General features: G+C 41.1%; 1 protein-coding gene across 4 annotated transcripts in view; it reads right to left on the bottom strand.

Moving 5' to 3' along the window:
• cse1l (CSE1 chromosome segregation 1-like (yeast)) overlaps positions 1–21,187 on the bottom strand; it is a 70,576-nt gene that overhangs the window by 15,804 nt on the left and 33,585 nt on the right. For all 4 annotated transcript variants that reach the window (XM_038803247.1, XM_038803246.1, XM_038803249.1 and 1 more), the window contains exons 6-19: positions 17,893–17,983; positions 17,640–17,747; positions 17,466–17,558; positions 15,726–15,893; positions 12,295–12,424; positions 11,745–11,810; positions 9,144–9,346; positions 8,972–9,056; positions 8,538–8,599; positions 8,136–8,272; positions 7,876–7,979; positions 5,607–5,704; positions 4,893–5,043; positions 2,253–2,461 (exon numbers count right to left, since the gene is read on the bottom strand). In XM_038803247.1, the coding sequence (XP_038659175.1) occupies positions 2,253–2,461; positions 4,893–5,043; positions 5,607–5,704; positions 7,876–7,979; positions 8,136–8,272; positions 8,538–8,599; positions 8,972–9,056; positions 9,144–9,346; positions 11,745–11,810; positions 12,295–12,424; positions 15,726–15,893; positions 17,466–17,558; positions 17,640–17,747; positions 17,893–17,983 (1,705 nt within the window). The remainder of the gene's footprint in view (positions 1–2,252; positions 2,462–4,892; positions 5,044–5,606; positions 5,705–7,875; positions 7,980–8,135; positions 8,273–8,537; positions 8,600–8,971; positions 9,057–9,143; positions 9,347–11,744; positions 11,811–12,294; positions 12,425–15,725; positions 15,894–17,465; positions 17,559–17,639; positions 17,748–17,892; positions 17,984–21,187) is intronic.

The raw sequence follows: 21,187 nt of genomic DNA, 5'->3' as shown, positions 1-21,187 counted from the left end.
CAAGCTTCATGCTGCTCTCCTTGCATCTCTGATGTTAACATAGATCAGAGTACATTTTGGTCACAAAATTTGTTGATGTACAAACAAATGTCCCATTTAGATTAATAATTGAACAATTAAACCCCACTTGTGCATTCCATGATGAACCAAAGTATTTTCAGTTAGGCAGGCTGTAATTAGTTGGGCACCACAAGGATCAGTGTTTGGACCTCAAGAGGTTTACGATCTAGATCAATGAATTGGATAAGGGGATTGAGTGTAATGCATCCAATGTTGTCAATAGTGCAAATTTAGGTTTGAAAGCAAACTGTTGAGGAGGTTGCAAGTAGGCTTACAAGGTTTGAGACAAGTTACATGAGAGGGTAAGAATGGGATATAATATGCAGAAATTTGAAGTTATTCACTTTAGTAGGAAAAAGAATATTGTTTAAATGGCAAGAAACTTGGAAATGTTGGTGTTCAGAGGGATTTGGTTGCCCTTGAACACTTAACATGAAGTTAATACACAGGTAGAGAATACAATGAGGAAAGTAAATGGTATGCTGACCATTATGAAGGGATTGCAGTAAAAGAATGAAGCCTTACTGCAACAATATAGGGTCTTGATGAGACCACACCTAGAGTACAATGTGGATTCAAGTCAGAGAGAAATAGGATGGAGAGTAAGGAAATTAAGAGAGATGGAAACAGTGTGGATGGTGGAGCCGAGGTAAGATGAGCATGACCTTATCGAATGGTGATTAAGATTTGAAGGGTCAAATGGCCTACTTCTGCCCATATTCCTTATGATCTTTCCACAAGTTAGGAGTACATGCTTAATCCTGAAAACCGATTGTAAACTAACATTCAGCTGATAAAGAGAAATACTGCAGATCCCAAAGGGAGTAAAAAGAAAACAAAAATCTGCATTTGTATGCAGGTGCAGGGAAGTCAAGGAAAATTGCTATTGTCACAAGTAGGCATCAAATGAAGTTACTGTGAAAAGCCCCGAGTCGCCACATTCCGGCGCCTGTTCGGGGAGGCTGGTACGGGAATTGAACCGTGCTGCTGGCCTGCCTTGGTTTGCTTTCAAAGCCAGCGATGTAGCCCTGTGCGAAACCAGCTCCCTGGAGGAATGAGTGAAGGTAAGCCCAAAATAAACCAAGCCTGGAAAACAGCACACTGTGGCTTACATGTCAGGTTTTACGTTAAGTTAACTTAGATACCAGATGTTTCTCCATCATGAACAGAAAGGACCGAACAGGATAAATTTAGTCAAAATCTTGGCACGTTATGTTTATGCTTTCTTCAAAGTTTCTGGCAAAACTGTAAAAATAAAGTGAAGTGATATCCAAACGGAAAAATAACAAATCTGACTTTGATCACAAGCCATTTTCCAGCACGAATGGAATTACAATCTTGCTCCCTTGATTTTCTGCTGCTTTGATTTCATTGTAAGAAGAAAATATTGGGAAAGAGAGTCCTTGAAAAAACGGTGTCTCAACTATTTATAAATCATCCCATAAATACCTCAACAATTTATATAACAAGCAAACAAGATATAATGACACCATTGTGTAATAAAGGCACAGGGCAAGAAGGTTGAAATGGACATTCTGCAAGCTCGCAAAGACTAAACCATCAAATTGTTGGAAAAAGCAAGTATCCAACAATAAAAACACTTTTATCTAATGGTAAAGCAGCATTTGCTGTCCTTGTAAAGGGGATAAAAGTTAAAAAGTAAAATCAACGATCTTCAGGTAATAATAGCACCAGGCTCTGACTTCTTGCAAATGGTTATCAAAGCTTAACTCTATGCGAATAATTTCTCACTTTGGCTGCAGATACGTAGTGCAGTGGCAATATATTGGCAGTGCATTAGCCCCCCCTCCTTCTGATTTTCACTTCCACTGCAATTTTACACCTTTGCTGGAGTTGAGTTACCCAATATATCTCATGGAGACAACTAATAGTTTTGGATTTTTTTTAAAATTTAGAGTAGCCAATTATTTTTCTTTTCCAATTAAAGGGCAATTTAGCATGGCCAATCTACCTAACCAGCATATCTTTGGGTTGTGGGGGTGAAACCCACGCAGACATGGGGAGAATGTGCAAATAGTTTTGGATCCTTAAAACTTTTCAAGAAGTATTATTGCACATTTGAACATAGTCTGATTCTACTCAGTATTACAAGTGCTATAAATCAAATAAAACTTGATCGGGTAACGCTAATTTCGAAAAATGTTCCAAAGAGTTGAAATAATTCCACGTACAATTTTGTCAGCTGCACTTGTAGAAATGGAATTTGCTCCTTTTTCCAGGAAAGCCTGCAGTAGTCTGACAAGAGGGGGGATGTTTCCCACACGTTCCCAGAGTAGTGGTTGCAACAAGTGTGGGAAGAGAGCCATGTAACATGGAGAGATATCAGCACTGTATATTTCCAGAAGCAGCGACATCACTTGAAAAACGTAAGGGAGGAATTCTAAAAAGCAGAAACGGAAAGAAGAAAATAAATCAATGTTGAGGTGTGTAATGATCTGAAATTTCAAGTTCGTTGAAAGCATCAGGGAGACTCTCTCCTGTTTCTCATCTGAAAAACAGAAAATCTGACAGAGACCATGTGCACCGATTTGTCCGCTTGAATCAACTTTCATTTTAAATGAGCGTACCAGGATTGTCACCTAACACAGGAAGAATCTTTTTAAACTATGTAAATAAGGGTTCTGCACATGTCGCAGGACTCCGGACAAAACCTTTAAGGGGAAGTGGAGGAAGTCTGCAGGTTCATGCCAACCTGACTTTCTCCCCATGTCGAGGGGCCTTACATGGGACAGGTGAAAGTCAGTTCTTGCGGGGCCAAGAGTTGCAAGAAGGGTACACCAGGCCACATAAGGTTCCAATTGCAGACAGCCTGTTTCATCAGTTCCACTGTTCCCCGCATCCACCTCGGTTTCCACCTGCCCCCACAGGCCTTGCGTGCCAGCTGGCTCCAATTGCTTAACAAATCAGTGAGCTGCAGCGAAAAACCTCATTGGGACCTGCAGCTTGTAAAACAAAAGTTAATGAGCTCCTCCCAATTGCAGCATTGGGACGATACATCACCAATGGCAACCATAAAGGGTCTCTCAGCATCTCTACTAGCCCAATATGCAGGGCTGGACTTCTGATGGTTCAGTAAACTTCCGCAATGCGTAACTAAGGCATACTGTTATAATCCTTGACCAGACCACCAGATTTCAGTAAGTTTAGGCTAGGGATCAAAGTGTTTTGTTTGAGGGAGACAAAGTTTGGGATTCAAGACACTTGCCTGGAGAATAATGCCACAGTATGCCACTGGTTTTGAACAAACAAATATAAACTTCAGTGCACACGATCAGAAAGAGAAAACAATTTACAATATCTACCTAATACTCTAACCTTCAGGGTAAATATGAGGTACATATGAATTAACAAGCAACCTGTGGTCAAACACACCACTCTTCACCATAAACGGCAGATGCAACCAACATAGAGTCCACGGATTTCTCAACAACCCATCCAGGTAACTCAGACTAAGTCAATCAAGCTCACTGAAACTTTCTCTTTTTCACAAGGATTCCAATATTTACCTATGAAGATTGAATCTGGAAATTCCCTCCAAAGGTCACTCCATCTTTGATGGCATTAACAATGGCCCACCTCATAAGGTTTCAATCTCTTCTCCCGAGATTCTGTTCCCCAAGATTCCTGAATATGACCCAAGGCCCAACTCACAAACTTAACTTCAGATTTTTTGGTCGGGCCCAGCAGAATACTACTGCTGCAATGGGGCACCTTTGCCCCAAAGACCTGTGGTACAGAGTCACCAATCTTCTGCTGCTTACTTAAGACTTTTAGGGCTTCTCCATAGCTCCCTTTGATTTCCAGGGCTTCTCTTGAGCCCTCTTCATTTAAGATTTGCTCCCTGTAGCCCTTTTCCTGTTCTTAGCCTATTTCTATGTTCCTCTCATTTTCTTAACTTAATTGGGACCTGTCGCTGTTCCCATTTGGGACACACCCGTTGCGATATCTCCAAGTTTTCTCTACCATTTGGGGCTTTGCCCTTTATCCTTGCCTCTTGGAACCCCGACCTGCTCCCTCTTTTTTGCCCTGAAAACGAGTCTTCCATGGCACACAGCTTCTCAGTCACCTGTCCGGGGTTCATACACCATTTCACCTCTGCACCAGAATGCTGCACCCTCGATCCTAATAAAAGTAAAATTATTAAAAATGCGCATGTTCAGCCCTCTTGAGTACATGCACCGAATCTCTGGAGTATGTCAGTGGTTAAAATTCCCGACTTCTGCTTGGAACGAAGTATAGTTTTCATAAGGGCAGCACGGTAGCATTGTGGAAAGCGCAATTGCTTCACAGCTCCAGGGTCCCAGGTTCGATTCCGGCTTGGGTCACTGTCTGTGCGGAGTCTGCATATCCTCCCCGTGTGTGCGTGGGTTTCCTCCGGGTGCTCCGGTTTCCTCCCACAGTCCAAAGATGTGCAGGTTAGGTGGATTGGCCATGATAAATTGCCCTGAGTGTCCAAAAGTGCCCTTAGTGTTGGGTGGGGTTACTGGGTTATGGGGATAGGGTGGAGGTGTTGACCTTGGGTAGGGTGCTCTTTCCAAGAGCTGGTGCAGACTCGATGGGCCGAATGGCCTCCTTCTGCACTGTAAATTCTATCTATGGAAAATAACAATACAGGTCATGGAGGTCCCAGATTTCATCTCCAGGCTGTACTTTAGTTAACTGATCTCAGCTTGCAGGTGAACTACAACTGCTCCTAAGATTTTCATCATTCCTGCTTTTCTCTCCATGTTAATGCACAATATGGTCAGAAATACTGTAATCCAAAAGTGAATTCACTGTTAGTTAGTGAATTTATTTGGAGCTGTACTCACCTTGCACATCATTCTGCAAGATCTCTGTAAACACTGGGAAGAGTGCCTCTTCAAAACTTCTCACAGTGGCAGGGTTTGCCTTGCATGTTATGCGCACAGATAGGCAGAGAGACTCAAACAGGTAATGGTTGAAGTGCGGCTTGCTTGGATTCTATGACAATATCAAATTCAAATCAATGTTGACAAACTAAAACATGTTAACAAAGAAAGAATTTGTATTTATTTAAGTCCAACCAATGAGCAAATGACCAGACTTTCTGGATTTAATTGTGTTAACTGAATGGGCGGACTAGAAGCCTGGAAAAACTCCCTGCACTCCTTCATCTAGAGGTATGGAGTCTTTCATGTCCATCTGAGCAAGTCTCAGTTTACCATCTCATCCAAAAGATGGAACCTCTAACTATGCAGCATTTACTCAGTACTACAGCAAGGTACAGAGTCCATTTTGAGGCTTAAATCAAAATACTGACTCAGAAGAGTGTGCCACCAACTGGGCAACAGCAAGTGATTCCACAGCTTTATCAGCGAGCTGGCTCTTAAAAGAATTATATCTAAGAACGAACAAATACAAATCGAAATTCAATGTATTGATCTTTTCTTCAGACGGCATCATAACTTCCAAAGAGTTTAATAAATAGAAGGATTTAATACACTCAAAACTAATCTAAATGAAGTAAACAAACTGTATATGGTATTAGTAAATGGGTACTTCACCTTGCTAACCAGTAATAGCTTCTGTGTTAGCTGGGTAATCAGTGTAGGAACATAAGGAACAATTGATTCCTGGAGAAGGGAGAAACTTCTCATAATGGCTGTCAATAGAAAGAGAACATATTTAGTAGCTCTTTTTTTCCATAAGCTATACACCTGTTTCTTGTGAAATGAGTAAGCAAGCATCCCAACCCAATACTTTGACTTGAACCTGTAGCCACGAAAACTGATAAGTCATCCATTATTGTGTGAGCTGGAGTGCACTATATACAATATTAATCATCTTCACTTTCTTGTGTCTCTAATGCCTGGAAAGCTTGGGAGCAAATCACTGTCCCCGTGCACTCAGGTACAGAATGGTGACACAAGGTGACAAAAGAGGAAAGCGATTAATTTCATACACTGATTACATAGAGTGCAGAAATGCTACCTTTAGTTTTATACCAAATGATCATATGAAAAGGAATTGAGCTGTTAAAATATTTTTGATTTGCATTGCCCAAAGCAACCTTGTACCATGCCACAAATATCACTTCCTTCCTCAAAATTAACATCTTTCTCACCACCAAACCATATTCTTCAGTATTAAAGGAACTGCATTTAAATTGCAAATTCAGATACTTATTCTGCAGCTTGTTTGCAATGAAAGGATAGGACATGTCCATATAAATGTTGATAGATGGATACTTTGTTTTGATGTCTATAAATGGAACTATAACATGCAGTAAGAGGGGTACTACCCATAGATCTGCACTGAGGGACATTGGTGACAGACACTGGTGTTATTTCAGTTTCCACGACTGTTACATGAACCAAAATGTGCATTTCAACCATAGCCGACTTATAAACGTTTAATGAGTCGGAGAAGACACAAGCAGCGTAGTGTTAATACAGGTAGAATACCTGAAATCCGACAATCTCAGGACCATGTCCATGCCAGATTGCAGAACATGCTGGTTTTCGGGAAACAATTCAGTGACTAGGGGACACAGGAAAACCAATTCATGACTACAAAGCAGTTTAGGTTAATGGCCATATCACTGCTGATATTAATTCACTTCTCATGCACTTAATTTGATAGCCTTTCATGTCTCCCCCTCACGCCCCAACACAAGTTAAAACCAGACATATGCTTCAAGTGAGAAAATATTAAACTAAAATTACGTTACAAATATCCCATAGAACTCAAAACCATTTTGTTTTAAACTTGGTAAGATTATGCAGCACGCTTTCATACTGTAACTTTCTTTGAACTGACTTGTGCCAGCTGCAAAAAGGCAACCCGTCTCTATAAAACTTAAAGGCTTTTGAGAATCAAGTGCAATGCTTGAATTTAAGCCTGAGACCTTATATTTCGGTAGCCATAATGGCTTCAAAGCCTCAATAACGATACCCTGTACTGGAGCAAGAGCACACATGTCCTAATCTCAAGTACAATACATAACTAAATATTCTAACTCACTGGATTCTACAAGTCTTTTGTCCTTCCCCGAGGAGTTCAACCGTCTCTGCATTGGGTCGTTGGGGTCAAGTTTTGGTGGAGCACGGGAAACATCAGATGCACAAAGCTGATCAGTACTTGGCAACTCCCCGAACTTTTCAGAGCTGGGTCAGGTGGGGTCAGGATAGCTGGAGTGCGGGAAACAATTTCTGATTTTTGGATCGCCAGATTTGATGTACTCTATCGGTATGTATTTTAAAAGCAAAGCAGAGGCTGAGCACAAAATCCCTTGCATTCACATTTTCTACCAGAATGCTGAAGTTAAGCTCCCAAATCAAGGTAAGCTGCATGCTTATCTTGCTTGGTATGAAGGAACCCGTTGACGGAACCAATGCATGACAATTGAAATGAAATGGGTCTACAATCTTGAATAAGGAAGATAAAAAGTACGGGAAAATAAAACAGCATTGAGATGAAGTCAGCTCACCCATATCACGCAATACGTACCTTTAGCCACTGGTCATATACATACATGTGGTAGTTTGGATGTGTGGTTGCATGCCTTCGAAAGGACATTTAAATTAGTGCTCTTTGTGGTTGGAAAGGTATTAAAGGTGGTGAATTGTAACAGGAATTTGGACTGGACTTCAAGAGATTCTCAAAAGACCTCATTTCCCACAATTAGGATAATTTGATTTGTAAGTACTTCATTCTATGTGGAGAATTAAATTTTGAATAAGCAAAACATTGCTCGTAGACATACTTTTACTGTCATTGAATGAATTAATCTAAAGTTAGCCAACCAACAACTTACTGCTGAACCATCCTCACCTTTCATAACATATTCATTTTCCGAAGACCCAGGCAAAGACAGGGCTTTGAAAAGATTTGTTAACAGCTGTTCAACCATGGGAGCGAGCTCCACAGCAGATATTCTAAAAACATAAAAATATTTTTCCTTAAAAAAATAATATCTTTTCATATGACACTATTTTACTATCGATTTATTAACATAAGTCAAAACACACAAGGTAGCAATAAATCACCACCTTAAACAATAGACCTCAACTGCAGTCCTACTAAACACTTACAAAGTTGTATTGTTAGGTCCTCTCATCGTGAATATCCTTTCAAGAGCATGGGCCGCATAGGTGTGAACAACAATACTTTCTGCTTGTAAGTGGTTAATTAACAGTGGGAGAGACATCAAAAGCTGGTCTTTAGGAAGCTGTAATGCAAGTGTAAAATCAACACACAAGTTACCTTCAGTGGCAAAAACAATAATGACAATGAAAAATAGTCAAGAACAAAACAAATTTAAATGGTTAAGGTACATTTCTCGATGAATTATCAATTTTAACTTGATACATTGCTAGAAATCCAGTAACAGTGTGTGTGAAAGACAATCATATTTTACAATTACTGACATTTTTCTTGCGTTCAACAGTAACCGTGGATAATGCGAAAACATATCAAGTACAAAAAGCCCTTGCCTGATTCCTGAAAATCATGACGTATTTAATACCGTCTGCTTTCAGCACAGGAAACTCATTAACTGTAAACAAAATTCAAAGCAAACAGATCAGATATATTATTCTTGATGTTAAGTGCTAAAGTAAGACTATGAACTCTGTGCCAGAAAACAATTGAAATACACTCCATAAAAACATTCCAATAGCTACTGTGAGGCTGCAAAATGCCAGGAGCATTGGGGTAAGCAATACACCTGTTAAATTTGAGCTTTCTGATTCAGTTACTTCTGTTTATGTATTTGCACCATCCGTAAGCACATCGGTTCAGTGACAAGTTTCTCTCCATTCGTGATTGCGTATTATCAGTAAACCCATTACACTGCATATATATAGTTTTGAACTGTGCACAAATTCGAGCATTGTTTCAAGGTTATTGGTGGAATATTTCAACTCACCATTTGGTGACTTCAAATCAGACAGTATGTGATTGACAAAGAAGTCTGATAAATTTACAAGCTCATTTGCTTGAGTTATTCCATGCTGAAAATAAAAATAAAAAACGTATTCAATATTCAAAGCAAGACACCAGTAAACACAAATTGTTCCAGTGGGATAGAGAAACAGTACCTTTTGAGTTTGAGCTTTGGAGGCAAGTGACGTCACAAGATAAATTGCAGCATCTTTGTGTTTCCAATTAACGGAAGGATTCTTGGCATATTGTTGCAGCATTGAATTGACATAGCCAGAAAATATCGCTGTTACCGGCCCTTCAAAGTATTTGCAAAGTCCCCGCACCAAATCGCAAGCTGCCCTTCGCCTTGTGTCGATGTCTGCAAAAAGGTTATACATTAATAAACCCTAGAATGAGTCTGCTGTTTGGGGTGGATGAGTGGAAAGAGGGAACATAAATTAAGAATACTCACTTGGCTTATAAAGGTCACAATTGAAATATTTGTTAAAGTAAAATAAGTCCAGATGATGAATGTCAGTTTACTGCTTTCCCTATAAGCTATTTCAGAGTTTCACAAATTTAGCATTTAACCGTACAGAGTCGCAGAGAGCAGGTCTGCGCGTGGAAAACACCTGACCTACTTATTTACTAGCACTTGGCCCATAGCCTTGAAAGTTATAATATGCCACGTGCTCATTCAGGTACTTCCAAAGGATGTGAGGCGACCCGCCTCCACCACCCTCCCTCATTGAATCCTTGTCAAATGATTCATTCCAAAGTGTATCACCTCAGACTTGAGGGTTAAATTCCATGTGCCATTTATCTGCCCATTGACCATCCCTCTATATTCCTGCAACCCAAGGCACTCAACCTCACTGTTAATCACCTGGCCAATTTTTGTGCCATGTACAAATGTACTGATCCTACCCTCCACATAGTCATCTATGTTGTTTATATAAGTGACAAATAGGGGCCCAGCATGTATCCCTCTGGTAGGCTAGTGGACATTGGCTTCCAGTCACTAAAACAACCCTCTGTCATTACCCTCTTGTCCTACAACTAAGCCAATTTTGCATCCTCCTTATCAAATTACCCTGTAGCCCATGTGCTCTTACGCAACTCCTCGAAGAAATATATTTTTCGACATTATAATTTCCTTTGTTCATCTGACACAGATCTCAGCCAGAACATCATTTCAGTACTGAGCTGAACTCCGCCCAGTAAATTTTGGCAGTGAAACTAATTGCAGTCAACATCAACAGAAATATGAAATTATTGACAGCATGTTAACTTCCAGGGACCATCAACTCATCGATCTGACATAATTTCACAAAGTCATACAAGGATTTTTAAAAAGAATGTGCTTGGGTGGTGTCAGGGAGGCTACATTCATTGCCTATCTGGGTTCCCCCAAAAATGGTGATTGTGGCCTTATTGGCTACTTGCAACCCTTACGTTGATGGTGCGTTTATTCGAGTTCAGCAGGGATTTCAGGATTTTAAGTAATCAACAATGCAGGAATAGCAAAATCTGCACAAGTCAGGTGTTCAAGGGATGGCATTTCTGTAATCATGCAATTTCTCTCCTTCTTGGTCATAAAGGTCACAGGGCTGGGTGGTGTGCTGAATTGAGCGAGTTATATTGCTTCCTGAAAATGGTCTAGTGCAGCCATGTCAAGGTGGATTGTTTTGCTACAATGATTGGGGGATTAATTTGTTGGGGTTGGCTCTGTCCCAGATAGTGTTAAGCTTTGAGTGTTGCTACAGCGCTTCTATCCAATTGTGTGGTAACTATTTCATTTCACTTCAGACTTGAGCCTTGCGATAGTGGCAATGTTTTAAGGGATCTGGAAGTGAATCACTTAAGAGTATCCAGCTTCAACTTTGCTCTTACAATCATGATGTTGATAGTGGATGAGTTAAGCTTTTGTTTAATTGTGACTCACAGTAAATTTTGGCAGTGAAACTAATTGCAGTCAACATCAACAGAAATATGAAATTATTGACAGCATGTTAACTTCACAAAGTCATATGACCTTGGTACCACTGAAGGTCAGGATGAGGCGAATTACCCGTTTGTTGTAGAAGATTGCGACTGGATTGGCTCCTTCATTTTGGAGAAATTAAGGTTAACACTCAGCTCCAGCCCTGGGTTTATTAAAGAGGCTCAGCCATTGATAAAGCTGTTGAAGATGGATGAGCAAAGAATATCCTAAAGCTTTCTTGCAGCAATGATCCTGACATTGAACAACCACAGTTCTTTTGTATGTTAAGCTACTGGAAGAGCTTCCATTAACCTTGGATTTGTTAGATCCTCTTGGTGCCGTGTTTGGTCAAATGCCCAATGCTGCAAAGAGGATTCAGCTTGAACTCATGCCTGGGACAAGGTTGTGATGGAGTTCGAACATATTTGGTGGAACTCAAACTGTGTTGACAAGTAGGAGTTCCCTGATAGCACTTTCGCTGACCAACGATTTTGTAGGTGATTGGTTGGAGGCTGCTTCGGCGATAATTGCTTGGATTAGATTTTGCCTACATTTTTATGGATCAGACATATCCAGGCAATTTATTGTTTTTTGGGGCAGATGCCAAAAGAAGCAAAACCGATAAAGGAGAAAGCAAACATGAAGCTCTTGGCTGGAAGTCACAGCCACTATTTCTGAAATAAGGAATGTCAAAATATATTAGACAGTTTGAACATTTATCAACGTTGTGATTAGTGGTTGTGATCCTGATTAATCAAACATCCATTATTGTGGACAAGAAACACTAAATTACCTGATCCCTCCAAATCTCTCCTGATGTATTCTTCAGAGTTATCTTCAAACGCTTCTTCATCAGCAGCTAAAAAAATATGTTGCTGCTTGTAAATATGAGAGTTTTTTTGACATAAGTATCAATGCAGTAAATAATTAATTTGAGGGTTAAACATACGAAGCAACTCATGCAATTACATTCCAAAATACTACACCCAATGCATTTGCAGATTTTATTTTTAAGCTAGAATTCTGGTCATTTTGTAAATAATTACAAAATCCTGAAAACAACATTCTATATGGTTGCCAAAGTCAACTTACACATACGTGCTTCATTTTAATTCCTGCACTTCTGATGGCCCCAGTTAATTATCCCACAACTGCTAATAGTCCTCAGGCATCTCACTCAGCTGCCAGTCTTCATCTAGGTCCAGCTGATGACTGTCACCAAGCTACTCAACAATTAATGCCATCAATAGCAAAATCCAATTTTGTCTTCACCAACACGCATTTTCAACAGTTTCACTGAAACATCGGAGAGAGCTATCTCTGTATTTGACGGGATAAATTACCTCGGAATTCCATGTTTGGAACAATAACTTTTTCACAGATACTGGTTAACGTATTCTGATCTTCAAATAGATTTTTGTAGTGTGGCCTTTCACAAACAGATGCCAGAAATTGAATAGCATTGCTTACCAACTAAAAAGATGAGAGAAAAAAAGGATAATTAGTGTTTTGTTTGATGGAATTAGCAAATTTTAGGATGAGAGCAGGAAGCACTCGAGTGCCAATTACCCCCATGTGATTTAAAAAAAGGAAAGTTAACATGTAAAAAGATATCTCACATCAGGCCTCCACTCTAAAGCCAGTAACACTCCAGTGTTGTGGTTTACTGCAGAATCTTGGAACAGCTCTTGTCCCTAAAAATGACGGTAAACTATCGATGGGTGAAGATCCAGGGGTGCTATTCAAATATAATTTCATTGCTTTCAGTATAAAACTTTGCCAGATTAAAGTTTAGGATAAGGTTTTTTTTGTATAATTTTATTTTAAAGATGATGTTGAAACAGAAGTTTCTTAGTTATCATCTTAAAGGTCTATATACCGAATCATCATCTGCTTGACTGAACATCATGTTCAGGATAAAAGACAAAACAATAAGGGAAAACAGCTGATTAAATGTATTTTGCCATGTTATTGTGTTTAGGATATATTATAGGGAATCTAGGCTTCCATTCATGTAGAGACAATCTAGGGCAGCACGGTGGCAATGGTTAGCACTGTTGCCCCATGGCGGGGAGGATCGGATTCGATCACTGCCCTGGGTCACTGGCCATGTGGAGTTTGCACATTCTCTCAGTGTCTGCATCTGTCTCACCTCCACAACCCAAAAGATGTGCATGGTAGGTGGATTGGCCACGCTAAATTGCCCCTTAATTGGAAAAAAGAAAATTGGGCACTTTAAATTTTAAAAAGAATTAGAGGCAATCTTAGCAAAGCTAAGAAAATAATTGGAACAGGGAATCGCAATGTGAATTCTCAAGTTGTGTGCCCTATCCAATCAGATAAGGTTTCTAGCTTCACTTTGTCCATTATGGTTTAGATGCATGCGTATGCATCTTTGTTTGTACTTCTGAAAATAAACAGTTATGGTAACCATTGAGTTTGAACATTAACATACAACAAGCAATTTGAAAACAAATGCTACGTTAGCATTTATTACAAAGGGATTAGAGTACAAGAGTAAAAAAGTAATATTACAATTATGTAGAGCCTTGGCAATGCCACATTTGCAAGTACTGTATACAGTTTTGCTCTCCTTAGCTGAGTATATCCAAGACAGATTAACAGATGTTTTGATATTAAGGAAACCAATGGATATGGGAATAGTGTAGGAAGGAGGAGTTGAGGTAGATCAGCTGTCTTTCTGAATTCTACTTAATTCTAGAGATGAGGGGTTTGTCTCTTGAAGCGAGATTGAGCAATATAGGCTGATACTCTCGAGAGTTTGATAGAATGAGGGGAGATCAAATTGAGGTATACAAGATGATAAAAAGCAAGGATAAAGTAGATGTTGAGCGGATGCTTCCTCTTGTGGGGCATTCTAAAATGAGAGATCATAGCCTCAGGATAAGGGGTAGCAAATTTAAAACAGATGAGGAGAAACTATTTCTCCCAAAGGGTCGTAAATCTGTGGAATTCACTACCCCAGAGTCCGGTGGATGTTGGTACAGTGAGAAAATTTGAGGAGGAGTTAGACAGATTTTTCATTAGTAATGGGTTGAAGGGTTATGGATAATGGGCAGGACGACGGAGATGAGGCCATGAGATCAGCCATGATTGAATTGGATGGTGGAACAGACTGGAGAGCCTAAATTGTGTTGCTCCTAGTTATTAATTTCCAAGAAAGAACTATTCTGTCCAATTCCACCTTAGAGCTCTTGATCTGTAGCCCTGTAGGTAACAGCATCTCAAGCACAAATCTGGTGTTCTTGGTTAATATTTGTATTTCTCGATTAATAAGGAGATTAGGGGTTATGGGGAGAAGGCAAGAGAATGGGGATGAGGAACAAATCAGCCATGATCGAATGGCGGAGCAGACCCAATGGGCAAAATAGCCTAATTCTAAAAGAGGCTTAAAAGCAAGGTGTTTTCCTGTGCACAAACAGACAATTATTTTTTTAAGAAGTTGCAAATGTTGCTTAGGAACAGGAATATACTACTGAACCTCTTACGCCTGTTCCACTATTCAATGAGATCATTGCTGATTCACGACCTAACCCCATATACCCACCATTTCACCATATCATTTAATAACTCAGGTTAATAAAAGTTTATCAGATCAGGGGCGGGATTCTCCCCTACCCGGCGTGACGGAGGGTGCCGGCGTAGGGGAGTGGCGCCAACCACTCAGGGGTCGCGCCTCCCCAAAGGTGGGGAATTCTCCCTCCCTTTGGGGGCCAGCCCCGCGCCGGAGCAGTTTGCACCAGAAGACTGGCGCAAACACCCGGCGCAGTCGGAAGCGGGGCTGGCCGAAAGGCTTTCGGCGGTCGGCGCATGCGCCGGCAGTGACGTCAGCGGCAGCTGGCCGCTGACGTCACTGCCGGCGCATGTGCGATGCGGGGTTCTCCTCCGCGTCCGCCATGGCGGAGGCCGTGGCGGCGCGGAAGGAGAAAGAGTGCCCCCACGGCACTGCCCCGCGGAGTGAGGGGGGGGCCCCGATCGCGGGCCAGGCCTCCGTGGGGGCACCCCCCCGGGTCCGATCGCCCCCCGCCCCCCCAGGACCCCGGGGGCCTGCTCGCGCCGCTGAGCCCGCCGTTCCAGAGGTGGTGTAAACCTCGGCGGCGGGAGAAGGCCTCCCAGCGGCGGGACTTCGGCCCATCCGGGCCGGAGATTTGAGGTAAGTTTAAAAAAAATGAAATCCCGCCGGCGCCAGCTGTTTTCACAGGCTGCCGGCGGGATTTGCACAACGCCGGTTTATGACCGGCGGGAGAATTCAAAAACCTGCGGGAGCGGAAATAACGCCGCTTCCCGCCTATTCTCCGACCCTGCGTGGGGTCGGAGAATTTCGCCCCAGATTTGAAATGAAAATTGATCGAGCATTAGTTGCCATTTTCAGAAGAGAGTTTCAACTTCTATCATCCTTTGCACGAAGTGTTCACTAATTTCACTTCTGAAAGATCTGGTTCTAATTTTTAGACTATTTCCCCAGACTTTGATTTCCCAAACATCAGAAATAGTTTTTCTATTGCGCTTAAACGTTCTGGAGCACATCACCCAATAATCTTCTAAATTCCAATGTGCGCATTCTCGTAATTTGTACCATTATAGTAAATCCATGCTGCACACCCTCTAAGGTCAATATATATATTATATATATGCGTATTTATTCTTAGAATGTGTGCATTGTTGGTACGGCCAGCATTTGTTGATCATTCATAATAGCACAATACACTTCTCACAGTTTGCTTATACAATTTATCATGGTTACAAAACCTACCAAGTCATATTTAACCTCCTGTTTGGTCGTAACCAGTAAATTCCAAATCGCAGTGACAAACCGAGGTAAATATGGCTGGAACTCTTCATCATATTTCTGAGCATAGAGAGCAGCATTGTCACATATTTGTGACTTCAGCAGCTCCAGTAAACCAGCTTCCTCTTCATCCTACAATATAAAAGAATAGAATTACAACAATAAGTTAAAAATGAATTGACTATTTTTGTTCATCCAGTTTCTCAGAGTTCCTTGCGAGTGAACTGAGAGCCAGATCATTTGTAGCCAAACATTCCCGTTCTACTCCAGACCAAAGACATCTATGGTCAGTGTTACAGGAGAAAAACAGTTAGCACTTCAAAGTGAGTCTTGAATTATACTGAGTATCATAATTTGGCCAGCAGCTAATAGTTAGTGTGACCAAATAAAATATTCACTGCACAAAAAGGTCTTGTTCACAAATATACGATGGAAGAATAGAAGTTTGGATGAAATTTAATGCTCAATACAATGTATATCAATATTCACCATTTTTGTCACAATTGTGAAGCAAAGGTAGCAAATATTTGCGCTGCACAAGTGCCAGGCAATGACCATCTCCTACAAGAGAGGATCCAACCATCGCCCCCTGACATTCAATGGCATTACCATCACTGAATCCCCCACAATCAACATCCTGGAGATTACCATTGATCAGAAACTGAACTGGACTAACCATATAAATACTGTGGCTACCAGAGCAGCTCAAATGCTAGGAATACTAGGCGAGTAACTCACCTCCCGACTCCTGGACCCCACTCATTGTTGCTGGGTCCAAATCCTGGAACTCCCTCCCTAACAGCACAGTGGGTGTATTTACACCTCAGGAACTGCAGCGGTTCAAGAAGGCAACTCACACCACCTTCTGATGGGCAACGAGGGATGGGCAATAAATGCTGGCCTAACCAGCAATGCCCACATTCCGTAAATGAATGAATAAATTTTTTTAAATGTATTTAGTGATTTTCCTACAATTGTTAAATCAATTAATTAAGAATGCTGCTTCAAGGGCTAAGCTCTTAACTGAAACTGCATTCATAAGAACTATTTACCAATAAGTTCTAGATAGAATTCTTTCTCATTCATTCCTTCAAAATTCGTGACACAAATTTTGTATAGCAGTTTTATTACATTATTTATTTCAATGTGGGATCCCTGCTGAATTCCCACGGACAATGAGAAAGAGAAGAGTGGGTCAGTCAAGGATCATTGAATTGGGCGGCACGGTGGCGCAGTGTATAGCACCATTGCCTCACAACGCCGAGGACCTCGGCTCTGGGTCACTGTCCGTGTGGAGTTTGCACATTTTCCCAGTGTCTGCTTGGGTCTCACCCCCACAACCCAAAGACGTGCAGGGTAGGTGGATTGGCCATGCTAAATTGTCCCTTAATTGAGAAAAAAAAATAATTGGGCACTTTAAACTATGAAAAAAAAATGGTTCCTTGAATTGACACCATGGAAACTACAAATTCACTACAGCATTTTACAATGACAAGAATGACATATAATATAGTTTTAGGATGCAAGACAAATCCAGAGAAAGTCTACCTCTCAGTGCTCCCTTGCCTGGGGAACAAAGGGGATAATCAGTGCAACCTGTTCCCCTTGCAAAACCCTTTTCAGATACAACTTCTTAATGCAGGAATTACACTTTTACGTAAACAATGTAAACTGCATAAAACGTTTTTATAGAGAAACACTTACATTGGTTTGTAATAACTTATTGTCCAAAGTGAGCAAACTATGGAAGTTCGTCATCCATGTTTCCATGTTATCTTCAAAAAACTCTGGCAAATCCTGCAGAAAACTAAAATATTAGCTGCAAATCTACTTCTTAAAGACACATCACAAAGTGTACTCCAAACACTGGACACTTACTTGGAAATTTAAGCTATAGAACAGCTTGGCAATCAAAACGAGGGAAGAGAAGAGAACCTTCAACACACTGACATCTTTGGCATGTGTATGGCACAGGTCAATAGTGGTCTGCAAAAGTATTACATTTAAAGGATAGAATTTCAATCCACATTTCAAAACATACATTACCTCAAGATTAAAATGATCAGTGAGGCATTCATACTATTCAGAAATGTGAAAATCTGGCCATTATGAAGTTAACAGTAACACATACCTTAAAGAGTGCAGTGAGAGGCTCTGCAAATGTGTCCAGCACCAGTTTAATCTCAGTCCATAATTCATTTGATTTGAATTCATGTCGATACCTAATGGGATGAAAAACATGAAAGAGGAAAAGAATGTGACTTTTGTTTGAACAATAAATAAGACTTGCATTTAGTTCAAACTTGCACCATTTAAAAGTGGCACAAAGCATTTTACAGCCAGTGAAATTATTTCAAAATATTGTTGTAATGTAGGAAATGCAGCAGCAAATTCCCATAACAGCTATTTGTTAATGACCAGATAATTTGGTTTTGAAATATTGATTCAGAGATTAATATTGCTGAGGATGCCCCCTGTTTTTCTTCAAAATACCTCAAGATACTTTACATCCACCTTGAGAGCAGGTAAGGAATATATCATCTGAAAGATGGCATCTCTGACACTGCAGTGCTCCTCCAGTACTGAACGAGCGTCAGCCTAGATGAGGACTTGCAATAATCTTTTGGTTCAGCAGCAAGAGAGCTATCAACTGAACCCTGACTCTCACTTGAAGAATAAATGATCAGATTTGCATCTTTCACAATCAATTAATTGCTTTTGTATGTTGTTATTGTTGCGATGTGGAAAAACAGCAAAGTGCCAGCAAACAGCAATGATCAGCTGACCAGTTTAAACATTGTTGCCAACGAACACCATGGCAACTCCCATGCTCTTCTTCAAATAGCCATAGACTTTTACAGCACAGATAGAGGCCGGTCAGCCTAGCGTGACTGTGCTGGCCATCAGGCACCTATCTATTCTACTCCCATTTTCCAGCACTTGGTCCATAGCCTTGTATGCTATAGCATTTAAAGTATTCATCTAAATGCTTCTTAAATGTTGTGAAGGTTCCCGCCTTCTACTACCCTCTTGGGCAGTCAGTTCAAGATTTCCACCACCCGATGGGTGAACACTTTTCCCCTCAAATCTCCTGCCCCTTACCTTAAATCTATGCCCACTGTTATTGACCGCTCGACTAAGGGGAACCGTTTCTTCGTATCTACCCTATGTTTCTCTGTGCCTCAGCTAATAACAGCAAATGTCCCATATGCCTTCTTAACCAACTTATCTACCTATCCTGATGCCTTGGGATCTTTGGACACACGCGCCAAGGTCCCTCTGGTCTTCTGTACTTCTTGACATCCTAGCGCTCACTGTGTATGCCCTTGTATTGTTAGTCCTCCCAAAATGCATCTCATGCATCCGTCTGAAAGCTTCAGTGCCTCATCTGAATAACAGCTTCGCAACAATGCACCTCCTGAGTACCGCACCCAACTTCCAACAGAAATATGCTTTACAAGAGAGAGCAAACCCATGTTTTTTTTAAATGGCAAGCTACAATATCCTTCCCCAAGCACCAGTGCCTCACCCAGGTGGCAATTCCTTGGAGAGTAACCCAATTTGAAAAACATAAAATGCCAAAAAATAAATAAATAGAGAAATCAGCACCGTATAAACTAATTGATGCGGACTGATCATGTGTATTTGCAGTATTTTTAGTTTTCATTCTGGATTCTAACCCTTTGGAGCCTTCCACCAAGATTATTTACATTTTGAGGAATGTATAGGATCATAGACCACGAGTCTGATTCTGTTCTCAAAATTGACACACACATACACTATTCCAGTAGGAATCACTGAACAAACTGGCAACAGATGTTCCACTCACTGGTCCGAAATTAATTGTAGCATCACTGTCGTTCACCAAAAACACTATATAGATTGTCTGTTTTTGTGGCTCATTTAATGCTAAATTCCTCCATTTAGCATCACTTCTGAGCCTAGAATGCAGATAGCTGACCTGCATATGGGTAGAAACATAAAAATAGGAGGAGTTGCTCATTCAACCCTTCGGGCCTGCTTCACCATTCAATATCATGGCTGATCCTCTATTCCAACCATACTTCCGTGCTTTCCCATGCCCTTCGACACCTGTGGAATCTAGAAATCGATTTCCTCCTTAAATACATTTAGTGACCTGACCTCCACAGCCTTCTGTGGTAGAGAATTCCACAGGTTTACCACCCTTAAGTGAAGAAGTTTCTCCTCATCTCAGTTCGGACCCCGAAACTGTGACCCCATGCTCCAGAATCCCCAGACAGAGGAAACATCATCCCTGCATCCAGTCTGTCCAGCCCTGTCAGAATTAGATCCCTTCTCATTTTTCTATACTCCAGTGAATACAGGCCCAGTCAACACGATCTCTCCTCATACGACAATCCTGCCATCCATCAATCAGTCTGGTGTATCTTCATTGCATTCCTCTATGGAAAGTGGTATTCTTTCTTAGTCAAGGAGATTAAAACTGCACACAATACTCTAGATGTGGCTTCATCAAAGACCTGTACAGCTGCAGCAAGACATCCTTGTTCCTGTACTCAAGTCCTCTTGCAGTGAAAGTCAACATACCATTTGCCTTCCTAACTGTTTGCTGCACCTACATGCTTGCTTTCAGTGACTGCTGTAAAAGTACATCAAGGTCCCTTTCCATATCAACATTGCCCAATCTATCACTATTTAAATAATGCTCTGCCATTCTGTTTCTCCATCTGGAGTGGATGACTTCACACTTAACCATGTTATATTGCAAATGCATGTATTTGCCCAGTCACCCAACTTGTCTAATTTCCTTGAAGCCTCTTAACATTTTCTTCGCCACTCACTTTCTAACCAAGTTTTGTACCATCAGTAAACTTGAAAATATAACATTTGGTTCCCTCATCCAAATCATTGATGTATATTGTGAACAGTTGGGGCCCAAGCACTGATCTCTGTGGCACTCAGCAAGTCACTGCCTGCCAGGGCAGCACGGTGGCGCAGTGGTTAGTGCCGCTGCCTCGCGGCGCCGAGGTCGCAGGTTCGATCCGACTCTGGGTCCCTATCCGTGTGGAGTTTGCACATTCTCCCCGTGTTTGCGTTCCCCCAAAACCCAAAGATGTGTAGGGTAGGTGGATTGGCCATGCAAAATTACCCCTTAATTGGAAAAATGAATTGGGTACTCTAAATTTATTTTTAAAAAGTCACCGCCACTCCGAAAAAAAATATTCCTGCTCTCTGATTCCTGTCTTTTATCCAATTCTCAATCCAAGCCAAAATATTACGCCCAATTCCAATGAACCTCTTATGTGGAACTTTATCAAAAGTTTCCTGAAAGGACTTCCGGTGTGCATCATGAAGTGAGTGGGCACACAGAGGCAGCTCCTGCCTAAGGTTGCAGAAAAGAGCTCTTTTTTGGGCAGCACGGGTTGGAATTTCGATGAAAAGGC

Source organism: Scyliorhinus canicula, chromosome 7 (genome assembly GCF_902713615.1).
Source record: "Scyliorhinus canicula chromosome 7, sScyCan1.1, whole genome shotgun sequence".
NCBI classification, from domain to species: Eukaryota; Metazoa; Chordata; class Chondrichthyes; order Carcharhiniformes; family Scyliorhinidae; genus Scyliorhinus; species Scyliorhinus canicula.
The sequence above is the reverse complement of the archived record's forward strand: the minus strand, read 5'-3'. Positions and strand labels throughout refer to the sequence as shown.